The 13,173-nt window shown below is 43.7% G+C and overlaps 2 protein-coding genes across 7 annotated transcripts in view; one reads left to right on the top strand and one right to left on the bottom strand.

Moving 5' to 3' along the window:
- Positions 1-7,563: 7,563 nt before the first annotated feature.
- Positions 7,564-10,072, top strand: LOC117807770. 2 transcript variants are annotated; one of them, XM_034677175.1, is made up of 5 exons: positions 7,564-7,605; positions 8,783-9,037; positions 9,122-9,406; positions 9,518-9,643; positions 9,952-10,072. In XM_034677175.1, exons 1-5 carry the CDS (start codon positions 7,575-7,577, stop codon positions 9,972-9,974), a joined length of 720 nt encoding a protein of 239 aa, XP_034533066.1. In that variant the 5' UTR covers positions 7,564-7,574; the 3' UTR covers positions 9,975-10,072. The 2 variants fall into 2 exon arrangements, with proteins under 2 accessions (XP_034533066.1, XP_034533065.1); XM_034677174.1 differs by having other exon boundaries at positions 9,916-10,053.
- Positions 10,073-10,640: 568 nt separating this feature from the next.
- Positions 10,641-13,173, bottom strand: part of LOC117807768 (low affinity immunoglobulin gamma Fc region receptor II-like) — an 8,632-nt gene continuing 6,099 nt past the window's right edge. For all 5 annotated transcript variants that reach the window (XM_034677168.1, XM_034677170.1, XM_034677172.1 and 2 more), the window contains 2 exons: positions 13,088-13,173; positions 10,641-10,945 (listed from right to left, as the gene is read on the bottom strand). The exon at positions 13,088-13,173 is cut by the window's right edge and continues 61 nt beyond it. In XM_034677168.1, coding sequence (XP_034533059.1) covers positions 10,848-10,945; positions 13,088-13,173 — 184 coding nt within the window. In that variant the 3' untranslated portion in view covers positions 10,641-10,847. The remainder of the gene's footprint in view (positions 10,946-13,087) is intronic.

Here is a 13,173-nt window from a genome sequence, read left to right as displayed (position 1 = left end):
CTTTTTTCAGATATTTTTGAATGTATTGATCAGACAGCTGAAGAGAGACATAGGCTGCACACTTAAGGCTGGTTTATACTTCTGCATCGACTCTACGCAGCAGTGGCAGACGTGGATGTGAGCTCTACATACTTCTGCGTCGATGGTAAATGGTAAATGGTAAATGGACTTGTACTTATAGAGCGCTTTTCTAGTCTTTCTGACCACTCAAAGCGCTTTTACACTACTTGTCACATTCACCCATTCATACCCATTCACTCACTGATGGTAGAGGCTGCTACAGTAAGGGACCGTCAGTGTTAGCTAATCTCATTCGTACACATTCACACACCTCTGAACAACAGAGGGAGCAATTCGGGGTTCAGTGTCTTGCTCAAGGACACTTCGGCATGTGACTGCCGGAGCTGGGATCGAACCGCCAACCTTCCGATTGATAGACGACCGACTCTACCCACTGAGCCACAGTCGCCCCATGTGTCCGTGTCGAGCAGCAATACTTCCCTGTAACGCTAGAGGGCAGTGTGGTCTCTCTGATTGTCGGGTCGCCTCATGTTTCAGACCTTTTAAATCACTTCCCATAGCTAAAGTTTACAGTGAGAGACAATTCGGACTATAAGAAAGGAGAAACTACTACTAGCACACGCACAGGACAAAATAAGCAAAGGTTTATGACAAGCTTTCTCCACAGGGGGCGCCAAAATCACTGCAGACTGAAAGTTCCTAACTGAAGCTTTAAACTAGGCTAAATAGTTAATTTTATACACTCTGTCTATATGTCGGTGAAGGTGTATGGTGGACAAGTGTAAACATGTCCAAGTGGGTGTAAGGGATACCCACTGCCTGTGAGATCAACTTAACATAACTGTAATGTGAATGAACAACACAGGATCTATGAAATGAAACTTGATTTCTTTGTTTTGTTTTTGTCTTTTGCTTGTTTGTTGTGTTTTATTTTAATTTTATTTTTTATTCTTTGGAATCAAGATGACTAATTATTTGAATCACAGGATGTACTGATGTATTTGGACCTGTACACTCAATAAAATAAAATTATATTTAAAAAAAAAAATGTATACACTCTGCTTATACTCCCTTAAAATATAATAAATGCTTCTTGGTTATCATGTTAAAGGGGACATATCACGCTTTTTTCATCAATATATATTGGTCTAAGAGGTCCCCAAAACATGTCTTTAAAGTTTATGCTCAAAAAAACACTTTGAAATCAGATTTTGGCATGCCTGAAAAGTCCCCTTCTTCATTCCTCATCAGAACACTCTGTTTTCTCTCTGACCACGCCCCCTCAGGAAGTGGATGTGCCTCGGCTCTCCGGCACGTTGATCTAATGTTTACATGTTGGCTGAATATACACGGCTGCTCACAGATCACGTTACTTCAACCCTCTGAATCTGATCCTGACGGAGAGGCGCCTGCAGCAGGACCTTTCTGAACCATTGGTCACAGATTTAGTGTTTCTTGTTGTTTTATTTATCAGTATGTAGACGTGTGTCTTGGTACACAGCTACGAACATGTAGCTATGTGGCTATGCTAACTAGCGCTAGCACTTATCCATGATAAATAAAAATCATCCACTAGATCTTCAAATCTGCAGACGTGGGGAGTAAAACCGACCTCTGCCAGAAAGGCAGCAGAACCTTTTATGAAGGATTGGTCACAGATTTAGTGTTTCTTGTTGTTTTATCTGTCAGTATGTCGACGTGTGTCTTGGTACACAGCTACAGCTACAGCTACAGCTATGAACATGTAGCTATGTGGCTATGCTAACTAGCGCTAGCACTTATCCATGACAAATAAAAATCATCCACTAGATCTTCAAATCTGCAGACGTGGGGAGTAAAACCAACCTTTGTGTTTATTAAGACAGCCTACAACTAGCATGCCTCCCTCCTAAGCTCCTTGTTAGCACACATTTGTGCAGGTAATGAAAAACGCGGACCTTTTTTTGAGGAGACTAGCTGCGCGACACGGACATACCGACGCACAAGTACTATGTGGGGCTCATGTCCGCGTCAGCCCCTGCTGCGTAGGGGAGACACAGAAGTATAAATCAGCCTTTAGAGTTTAGTGCTAGTTAAGCATGTTAACATTTATGACCATGTCTTTTAGACTCGCTGGTTTTCATGAATATGAAAGTAACAGATGTTGTGGTGTCTTATCTAAATGTTCTCCCCTTAAGTCTCTGTGGGGTTTTTTCTCTGGGTAGTCCAGTTTCCTTCAGCAGTCCCAGGGCCCCATTAGCCCTGTCTGTCCCCCCTGGGGCTTCCCTTTTAAATGTTGCTCATGTGTCCTTCAGTGCAGGACAGATAGCTTTATGTATTAATCTCTGAGTGTTTTTAAAGTAAACTTAAAACTTCCCTTTTTAATCTGGCTTTTAACTAGGAGTAATTTCCTTTGAGCCCTGGACTGCATTATTACCATTTTTATTGTTTCTGTTATTCTATCTTATCTTATTTTCTATTCTTTTATTTTCTGATCTTTTCTTTTATTGATTTGTTGTAATGATTTCATTTTAAATGTCCGGTATTTATCTGAATCTATTTTATTGATTTTCATATTTTTGATTTTATTAGAACTTTTCTGATATATATATGAATTTGTTCTATTGATTTTTATTATAATTTCATTTTATTTTTAATTATTCCATATCCCATTCCTCTATCTTTCTTTGGCCTTGTATCATTTTATCTGTTGCTGTTGTTTCCTGTCTCTCTGTTTTTTCGTGAAGCACTTTCGGCTGCATGCTTGAATGATGAAAAGTGCTATATACTGTAAATAAAATGAGTTGAGTTGGGAGAATAGCTCTGTACTCCTGAGTCAGCAGGTATTTTATTTAAATGTGTCCCAATGAGAAGATTGGAGAACTGAGGAGACTGCAATAAGAAAGGCTGAGTTGATTATGGCGTCCCACAGAGCTCCTTTTCAGGTCCACTTCTTATCACTCTTTACGATGTTCCCTCTGGTTCTGATAATATAAATAAATCACATTAATTCAGTTCTTATGTTGATGACACACTTCTCTACCATCCCTCCAATCCCTCATATAATATCCAACCTACAAACTCTACCAAACTGCACTAGAATCTGAGGTGGTCCTCTTTGCTTTTACCCGTGTTAGAACACCTTTTAATGACGACCTTCTTTGTCCCTGGCTCTGACCTCTAGCTAGACTGCCATGTCGGAAAATTAGGTTGCTCAGCCAGATCAAATCTTGGAAACACATCATGAGTCACCACTAACAGGATCTCACTTTTATCTTATCACATCTCAAACCTGACTGCAGATATCTGTGTCCCTCAAGTTCCTCCTCCCCTCCATTGCTCGCACAGAATCCTGCAGTTTGGTTTTCAACTGAGGATCCCAAAAATGGACCACATAACAACTATTCAGATTCTCTTAGTCAACTACCCAAGACTTTCAGAACCTAGAGGTTCCTTGATAAGCTTAGTCGGGCTTGCCTCCTCCCAATGTATCCTCCTTTTTGTATCCAAACTCTCCCAAAGTTCCTCAAAGAAAACTCTTAAACTGTTGAGAAGTTGAGCTGTGATTGGCTGGCGACTTGTCCAGAGTGGACCCTGCCACTCGCCCAAACTCAGCTTTGCACAGTCCAAATCAGTCTTTGTGCGTCTCCCTCTGCAGGTTGTTTGTGAAGGTTGTCCAAGCCTGCCCTTCTGCACTAAGAGGTCTTTAGGGATGTTGTGAAACAGTCAAATGCTGACATCTGCTGGTAAATGTGAGTATGATGAATACACTGAAAGAATAAGAAACATGAGAGAAGAAGATCTAAGGACAGTAATTGGGATCACTGGTGCTGCACACTCCTGGTTCACATCATACCTCACCGACCGTCAACAATTCGTGCAGTTAAGGAACCACAAGTCAGGGTGTTCGGGTGTTTCACTGGGTGTCCCCCAAGGGTCAGTTTTGGGTCCACTCCTTTTTATTATTTACCTCCTCCCCCTGGGCACACTCCTCCGTCACCATGGGGTCCATTTCCACTGCTACGCCGATGATACTCAGGTCTACATCTCCTCAAAACCCACCGCTGCCATTCCTCCCACCTCCCTCATCACCTGCCTTGCAGACATCCGGAGCTGGATGAGCAGGAACTTCCTGAAACTCAATGGGAATAAAACCGAGGCCCTGCTCATCGGCTCCAAATCCACCCTCACCAGATCTCAACACATCCCAGCCCCACCCATCATCATCCACGGATTCCCTGTACCCTTCTCCCACTAAGTGAAGAGCCTCGGCGTCATTCTGGACAGCACTCTCTCATTCGCACCACACATTCAAAACATCACCCGGATGGCATTCTTCCACCTCCGCAACATCTCCAGACTCCGCCCCTCACTGTCCCAATCCAGTACCGAAATCCTGGTCCACTCATTCATCACTTCCTGTATTGATTTCTGCAATGCCCTCCTCACCGGACTCCCCACCAAACTCATCAACAGACTGCAAATCATTCAGAACTCGGCCGCCCGGATCATCTGACCCCATCACTCCTGTTCTCATCCAACTTCACTGGCTCCCTGTACAAAACCACATCCATTACAAAAACCTTCTCCTCACCTACAAAGCTCTTCATAACCTGGCCCCCACTTACCTCCAAGACCTCCTTCATGAATACACTCCCTCCCGCTCCCTCCGCTCAACCTCTGCTGGACTATTAACCATCCCACCGTCACACCTCAGTACCAGGGGTGCCCGAGCCTTCAGCTGCCCAGCACCCAGACTCTGGAACTCCCTCCCCCCACACATAAGACAGTCAGACTCCACAACATCATTCAAATCTAAACTCAAAACTCACCTGTTCAAACTGACATATTCACTCTAACTGGACTCTCTGCACTTCACTAGTTTTTAGTTTTTATGTATTACTTTTTGTTTGTTTGTTTGTTTGTTTGTTTTTATGATGTTTTAATGATGTATGCTTTTATGATCTGTAAGGTGACCTTGGGTGATCTGAAAGGCGCCCAAAATAAAATGTATTATTATTATTATTTATTATTAAAGACACATGAATAACAAATATGAAGCCGTTCTTGTTGAGACTAAATACAAAATAAAACTATTGTCCTCTCTTTAGTCTTATTGGTTGGATTTTTATCAGGAGTTGCTCTTTGTCTTCATCCAAAATCTTGTTTTTCAGCATCAGCTCGAGCTGCAGGACAAACAGAGAAGAGAAGTTTAAAAAGAGACACAGAGTTTTTCTGTTAACCCATTCAGCCTCACTTCCTGCTTCCTGCTGGTGTGAGAACTGCTCACCTTTCAGGCACAAGCTGCAGGATGTGTCACCACAGCCTGTCTCTAAGCTTGATGATGCGTGTTGAGGTAAATCACCATAGCACTCTTTGCTCTGTGGCTATCCTGTTCACTGATGACCATTCCTCCCTTTTTATATCATTTCAGATTATGTAGAACATGCGTGATTCTGATGACATTTCGGGTGGCTAACAACACAAATTTTGTCAATGTAATAATAATGATTCATAGAATTTATATAGCGCTTTTCTAAGTACTCAAAGTCGCTTTACATAAGGTAAAACTAAAAAGTCAGAGTCAGACTTGCGGAGGTGTGGAGGGAGAGAGTTCCAGAGAGTAGGGGCAGCGATGGCAAAGGCTCTGTCAAAATTATCAATCAATATCACAATTTATAAATTCAGTCAGGACCACTCTCCCAAATGCTTTTTTGATGAATGCAGGCCTGCTTGTCATACCTAAAAATCCATAAAAATAGTACAGGGATCCTTTTGTAAACGGATATATAAATCAACCTCACTAGATACTGATATAGGTAAAGATATAGGGTCGGGGGGGCGGGTTTTATACGGGGGGGGGGCGGCGGATTGTGATGCAGTAGTGCACTGCGGCTCTCCCCCCTCTCTCCCGCCTCCCTTCCTGCCCCCCCTATTTTAATCCACCTCACTAGCAAACATACATACAACAAAAAAACAAACAAAACAAAATTCAAATCATATCACACACACACAGATCAGGTTTGGCAGGGCCTTAGTGTTTGGCTCGGCCCTACTCGTTGGGGGTCCATCGGGGCTGGGTGGGTGGCTGGTGTCCCTGTCACCCTCCGTCCCCCTGCTGCCCCCTCCCCTGTGGGGGCCTGGTCCGCGGCTGCCCTCGGGGCCGGGTTTCCCGGGGTTCCCTCGCGGTCCTCTTGGGGGGGTGGGGGGGTGCGCAGCTGGGGGGGTGTTACTACGGCAGCCATTGGGGTGTCCCTCCATGCCCCCGCGGCCTGGTCCATCAGCCGCGGGGCGTGGGTGGGGGGCGTGGCGGGGGCGAGTGGTCGGGCCGTCTCGGGGGGGCAGGGGGGATTGGCCCTGCCGCCTCCGCCCTCCCCCCGCTCCGGCGCGCCGGTTGGCGGGCTCTGGTCCTGGTCCTGCCCGTCTGCCTGGCTGTCTGCTCCTGCTGCCGGGCCCCCTCGGCCCTGGTGGCTCCTTTGGCTCCGTCTTGGGGGGCTGTGGGGGCGGTGTTGTGGGGGTGTCCCTTGGGGGGGCTGCGGGATCTCTCCCCCCTCGCCCCCCTTTCCTCCTACTGGGTGACCTGCGGGTCGCCCTGGGTGCTCCGGCGGTACCTGTTTGCTTCCGGTCTGGGTCCTTGGCTCGTCCCCTGGCCTGGGTCTCCCGCGGCGGTTTGGGTCCTTCGGTCTGACTGCTCTCGCGGCCCGGGTGCCGGGCCGTACCGCTCGGCTGGTCTGACCCAAGTGGTTTCATCTGCACCAGTGGTGGTCTTGTTACACAAATAGAACACAGCACGGCGGCAACCCTCTGCGACCCAAGCTTCAGTAATGATTGTGGACACTAAGGGTTGCTTCATCATTAGTATCACCCCACGTTTTTTTTTTTTTTGGCATCATGGTGAGATGGTCCCTCTCCATCTAAGTGTGTTAGGTCTCTTTCTCCTTCTCTCTCCCTGTCCCTTTGTATATCCTTATGTAATCTTTCTTTTACTTTCTCTTATATATATATTTTTAGTCCACCTAGGTGTGCACGCCCTCTTTTACAGAACATGATATTAGTTGCCAATGAAAGATAGGCCAGAGTTCTAAGAGGGATGGTGATGGTTGCATGCACACAGTCACAAGCACAGAAGAAAAAGGTTTTCTTTCTTTTCTTTTGCTGCAAGAACAAATTGCATTAATATTTGACAGTTTGTGACAAACATGACACAAACCAGAAATATATATGCAGACAAGAGAAAAAAGAAAAGGAAAAGAAAAAAAAAAAAAAAAAAAAAAAAAAATCAAATGACCCATTTTTTCATGCTGGGATTCCTAATTCTGAAACATTTTCACCCAAAAGATCAACTAATCAATTCAAAATGCCACGAAAGACTAGTGAAGGTAAAGTTTTGCACATTTTGTTGTTGAGAAGACGTTAGAGTTTCAAAACCAAATATCCAAAAATCAGCTCATCTGTGGAGGAAGACAGAGGCTAAGATCAAAGCAGGAAGCTGTGGGCTCGCTTACCTACATTCTGTCAAATGTGACATGAACAGGCCCCCAGTCTGACAACCTGACAGTTTCTACCAGAACATCATGGCAATAGCAACACTGTGCGCTGTCGTGGGTGAGTCCTGAATGTTTGTGTTTTACTTTAAAGAGCTGATCTGCATGCTTTTTATCGCTCTTGTTGAATAAAACACCAACAACTGACGTAGAACTTGTGCAACTCAGGCAGTTATTTCAAGTACTATAAATTACTACAGGTACTACTCGGGAAATTAGAATATCCTGAAAAAGTGCATGCATTTCTGTAACTCAACTTTAAAGGTGAAATGTACATATTATATAGACAAACAGTATGCGAATCAATATATTTCAAGCTTTTATTTGTTTGGATTTTGCTGATTAGGACTTGCAGCTTCAGAAAACCTCAAATTCAAAAACTCAGAAAATTACAATATTGCTTGAAATCAATAAAAAAAAGGATTTTAAATACCAAAATGTCAGGCCTCTGAAAGTAAAATCTTGCCTCTGTACTTAGTACTTGGTTGGGGCCCCTTTTGCACGAATGACTGCCTTAATCCGGCATGGCATGGATGCTACCAGCTTGCGGCATTTCTCAGGTGTTATGGGAGACCAACATGCTTCAATCGCGGCCTTGAGCTCTTCTTTATTGTTTGGTCTCTTCCCGTTCAGCTTTCTCTTGGCAATGCCCCACAGATTTTCTAACACTGGACTTCATGCATCTTCTATTGTGAGCCTCTCCGGTCTTACTCCAGACTCTGGGACCTTTGTTGCCAAATGAGATGCAAAGAGAGAGAGAGAGAGAGAGAGAGAGAGAGAGAGAGAGAGAGAGAGAGAGAGAGAGAGAGAGAGAGAGAGAGAGAGAGAGAGAGAGAGAGAGAGAGAGAGAGAGAGAGAGAGAGAGAGAGAGAGTTGTATCAAGTTATTTGGCAACCTAAGCCTAGCAGCATTACTAGGGCCTAGTCTAAGCCTGAGTCAGTCTTAGCCACAACATTTGCTAATAAAAAAGAAAGCATAAAGCCTGCATCTAAAAGTAGTGAGGGTGTCTGCCTCCTGGACCCTGACTGGTCGATGATTGCAAAGGAGAGGGGCCTGATAACTGAAGGCTCTACCTCCCATACTACTGCTTGTGTTCTCTTCTTGAAGGTTATTATGACATTTTTAGGACTTTGGAAGCTAAGATTGAACCGACCAGACCTAGGGGGGAAGAAGAACCTGTTAACTTTGTTGAGGTGTATTTTATATATTCATGAGTCTACCGGTTCTTCTCTTTGCAGCGGCTCTGAGAGTTCTCCCCAACAGATCCCAGTTCTTTCCCTATGAGCACGTGTCTCTGAGCTGTGGGCAGCAGACAAACCTCTGTGGATGGATGATTAAGAGGAACACATGCACGACCCCAAACAACAACTGCTCCCAAACATGGCATGGCAATAACGGCTCCTTTGAGGCTATTTACGGCTTTGATAGTGGAGTGTACTGGTGTGAGTCTGCAGCAGGAGAGCGCAGCGAGGCCGTCAACATCAACGTGACCGGTGGGTTCAAAAGATGTATAAAGATTTGTGGTCACATAACACTTTGTACAAAATGATCCTGTTAATAATTGATCCCTCCCTCAGATGGTTCTGTTATTCTGGAGAGTCCTAATCTTCCTGTGAAGGAAGGAGATAATGGGACTCTGGGATGTACATGCAAGATGGAACCCTCCTCCGATCTCATGAATGATTTCGTCCTGAGTTTCCCCCCAAATCACACCGCTGACTTCTACAAAGATGGCGTCCTCATCGGGAGTAGCTCCACAGGAAACATGACCATCCACGGTGTTTCTAAATCTGATGAAGGGCTCTACGAGTGTAACATCTCTGGGTTTGGACAATCACCAAACAGCTGGCTCACTGTCCGAGGTAAACCAACCCTTTGAGCAGGATGTGTTCAGCCGTAGACAAAACCAGCCACGATGTAAAGTGCCTTTGTTGTTTTAGGCCAACGTGTCGTTTTTTTTTTGTTGTTTTTAGAAGTAGGACATCCTGAGGTACCTGACTTTCCCCCTGCAAACACTCAACTTCCTGCGGTGATTGTGCGCCTTGTGGTGGTTGTCTTGATTTCTGTGACGCTGCTCTGCCTCTGGAAAAACTGCAAAGGTTAGCCCTCTGCGTATAACATGATATTTTCCGTCCTGTAGTTTTTGTGGCGAATCTGTCTAGGCCAAGCTGCAAGGTGTTGTTGATAGCAAGTGTGGCTATGCAGTGAACGAAACGGTAACAGATTCACATCAACTGCTTTATTTGCATATTAATAGTTGTTTTTGGCAGTCTGTAGCGTATGAGAATCTTTATGTTACATTTGTGAACTATCTTGGTAGCATGTATCAGTGGCTCATAATGACTCATTAGGAGGGGTGCCTTGTTTAAAGATCTCTGCTTAAAACAGCTGTTTCTCCAAATCTGAGGGAATGGATGGAAGCAATGGTAGAGACAGCGTCCTACGAGTCTATGCTCTGCAGACTGAAGGGCAACATGGAGGACAGGACAAGCCCCTGGGAACTTTTTTGGAAATATTCAAAAACTGATAGGAACACTTGAACCAGAGACTAAATACAGCACACTTTCACTTAAAGGACTGGATTTCTTATATTTGGATTTATTGTTATAAGTGATATATTTGTTTTGATTGTCTACGATTTTTATGTGACATGTCGGAGTATGTCTATGCCAAAACAAGATTTATTCTTTTAAAGCACCCTGTACTTGTTTATGTGTTTATATGTTTCTTAAAAAATTCAATAAAAATTTAAATGAAAAAAAAAAAAAAAAAAAAAAAAAAAAAAAGATCTCTGCTTAGTAGAAATTAGACCAAATGCCCACTAGGTGGCATAAGGAAGCTCTGTTAGATGCTGCTTCTAATTATGAAATATTTAACTAACAAACTGCTCAGAGCTGATAAGTTAAAGTATAAAAATACAAACCAGGGCAGTTATACCATCTCATTTACTCGCCTGTCTTTGTGTGAAGGAGAGAAAGATTTATCAGATATTTGACAATGTAAATATGAAATATTAGCTCTAAAAGTTCCAGACTTTATGAAGTCTTGTTCATCTGAGGTTCCTTTCCCCAAAGCAATAAAAAAATACAACAAAAGCCTTTTCATTGATGTATTATTTTTAGTTTTCATTCAGCAGTAGAGGTACACATTCAAGTAGCTGTAGGAAGAAATGGAAGTAAAATATGAATGTATGAAAGTCTGACATTCACCTTTTATTTGTTAGTTGAAACATTAAACTCTTTTTTCATGAAGGTGATTATAGAGTGATAAGTTAACAGAAAACTTAGATGAATAAAAATCAGACTACTGTCCTCTCTTCAGTCTCATTGGTCGGTTTTCAACAGGAGTTCCTCTTTGTCTTCCTTCCAGTTGGAGGCGATCAGAATCAGCATCAGCTCGAGCTGCAGGACAAGCGGAGAAGAGACACTTTAAAAAGAGACAGGGAGTTTTTCTGTTAACACATTTAGCATCACTTCCTGCTTTCTGCTGGTGTGAGAACTTCTCACCTTTCAGCCACAAGCTGCAGCATGTGTCACCACAGCCTGTCTCTAAGCTTGATGATGTGTGTTGAGGTAAATCATCATGGCAGTCATTACTCTGCTCAGACTATTGAACATTCCTCTCTGAAACTGAGGTTTCCTTTTTTATATCATTTCAGATTATGAATGAATGAATGAATGTATTTCAGATTCTGGTGACTCTGTTAACGCCACACATTTTGTCACTATCATAATTCATCAATTCACTCAGGAGCACTCTCGTCATTATCTGAATGCAATAAGTCCTATGGGGTGGTATGGCTCTGTTCTGGGATCTCCCTGCCCTTCCATGTGCCTATGTGGAATGCCAATGTCCGAGGCGGGGGGAGCACACCTCCCCTCTCTTTCATGCGCATACACAAAAAGCCAAGACAGGGAGAGCATCAGCAAAGACCCACAAGGTACAATACATATGACACAGGTAAAATCAGACACAGCAGAAAGGAGGAGCTGGGGTGGAGGAGGGTTGTAAAGAGTGAGCAGGCAGAGCTGTCAGCTGTTAGGGGCTGGTGTTAGGAGCAGCTGATGTTCTGCAGGCCAGTTTTTGCATTAAGACCCTGTTCGTGACGCCAGTTTGTGGTGGACTTTATTGCCGAACTTGACTCTCTGGACACAGAAGACTCAGGGGACGGCTTATGTTGAAATAGTTTATGTAGGAGAAGTGACCATGAACACTACGCAGGCAGGAGAGTGCAATAACAATCAGCTCTGTCAGACCATCCCTCTACACTACAGTTAGAGGTGATCAGCTTAACTATCAAAACTTAGTTGATTGTTAAGAACTTACTCCAACACATTTTGTTGTGTTGATTTTCTATTACGTGGAACAAACATCATGTGGTCTCATATTTGGTTAAGCTATCAGGGAGGTGTTTGAAGTTTAAAGGTGACATATTCTGCTCTTTTCGTGAACATATATTGGTCTAAGAGGTCCCCAAAACATGTCTTCAAAGTTTATTGCTCAAAAAATACTTTGGAAATCAGATTTTGGCATGCCTGTAAACCCCTCTTTTTTTTGCATATCATGCAAAATGGACTTTTTAATGGTTCTCTCCCTGAAATCTGTGTCCCTGTCTACAAACCCCCTGAAAAGTCAAAGGATCCATTCTGCCCCTGTTCTGATTTCTCCACCTTTCTGTAAATGTGTGCTGAAACCAGCCGTTTCAGTTTTCAGTGTTTTTCATACGTCACAACGCCATCCGGTCTGTAACAGGAAGTCAGAGCTCGGAGCTTGTTCAGCCCATAGACTGTATAAAATACAACTCAACCCCTCCTCCGTTTTTCATTCCCTGCACACATGTGTGCTAACAAGGAGCTTAGGAGGGAGGCATGCTAGTTGTAGGCTGTCTTAATAAACACAAAGGTCGCTTTGACTCCCCACGTCTGCAGATTTGAAGATCATGTGGATGATTTTTATTTATCATTGAAAAGTGCTAGCGCTAGTTAGCTTAGCCACATAGCTACATGTCGTAGCTGTAGCTGTGTACCAAGACACATGTCGACATACTGACAAATAAAACAACAAGAAACACTAAATCTGTGACCAATGGTTCAGAAAGGTCCTGCTGCAGGCGCCTCTCCGTCAGGATCAGATTCTGGATCAGATTCAGAGGGTTGAAGTAACGCGAGTTTGTGAGCAGCCGTGTATATTCAGCCAACATGTAAACATTAGATCAACGTGCCGGACAGCCGAGGCCACACCTACTTCCTGAGGGGGCGTGGTCAGAGAGCTCATTCTCATTTAAAGGCACAGACACAGAAAACAGCCTGTTCTGAGCAGGGCTGAAAAAGAGGGGTTTACAGGCAGACCAGAATCTGATTTCAAAGTGTTTTTATGAGCAATAAACTTTAAAGACATGTTTTGGGGACCTCATGTTGATGAAAAATAGCAGAATATGTCACTTTTAACATTTCCAAAGATCGATCACAGAAAATACTTGAAATTAAAATCCCTAATGGGAACACAATCATGTCCATCACACACAGGTATCAGGAAGTTCTTACCTCGAGCCCTCTGACGGTACAGGTGTATACACAACAAGAGTATGACCGTGTAGAGAATGAACAGCAGGGTGGTGCACACCAGGTTG

Source organism: Notolabrus celidotus, chromosome 23 (genome assembly GCF_009762535.1).
Source record: "Notolabrus celidotus isolate fNotCel1 chromosome 23, fNotCel1.pri, whole genome shotgun sequence".
In the NCBI taxonomy this organism is placed as follows: Eukaryota; Metazoa; Chordata; class Actinopteri; order Labriformes; family Labridae; genus Notolabrus; species Notolabrus celidotus.
The sequence above is the reverse complement of the archived record's forward strand: the minus strand, read 5'-3'. Positions and strand labels throughout refer to the sequence as shown.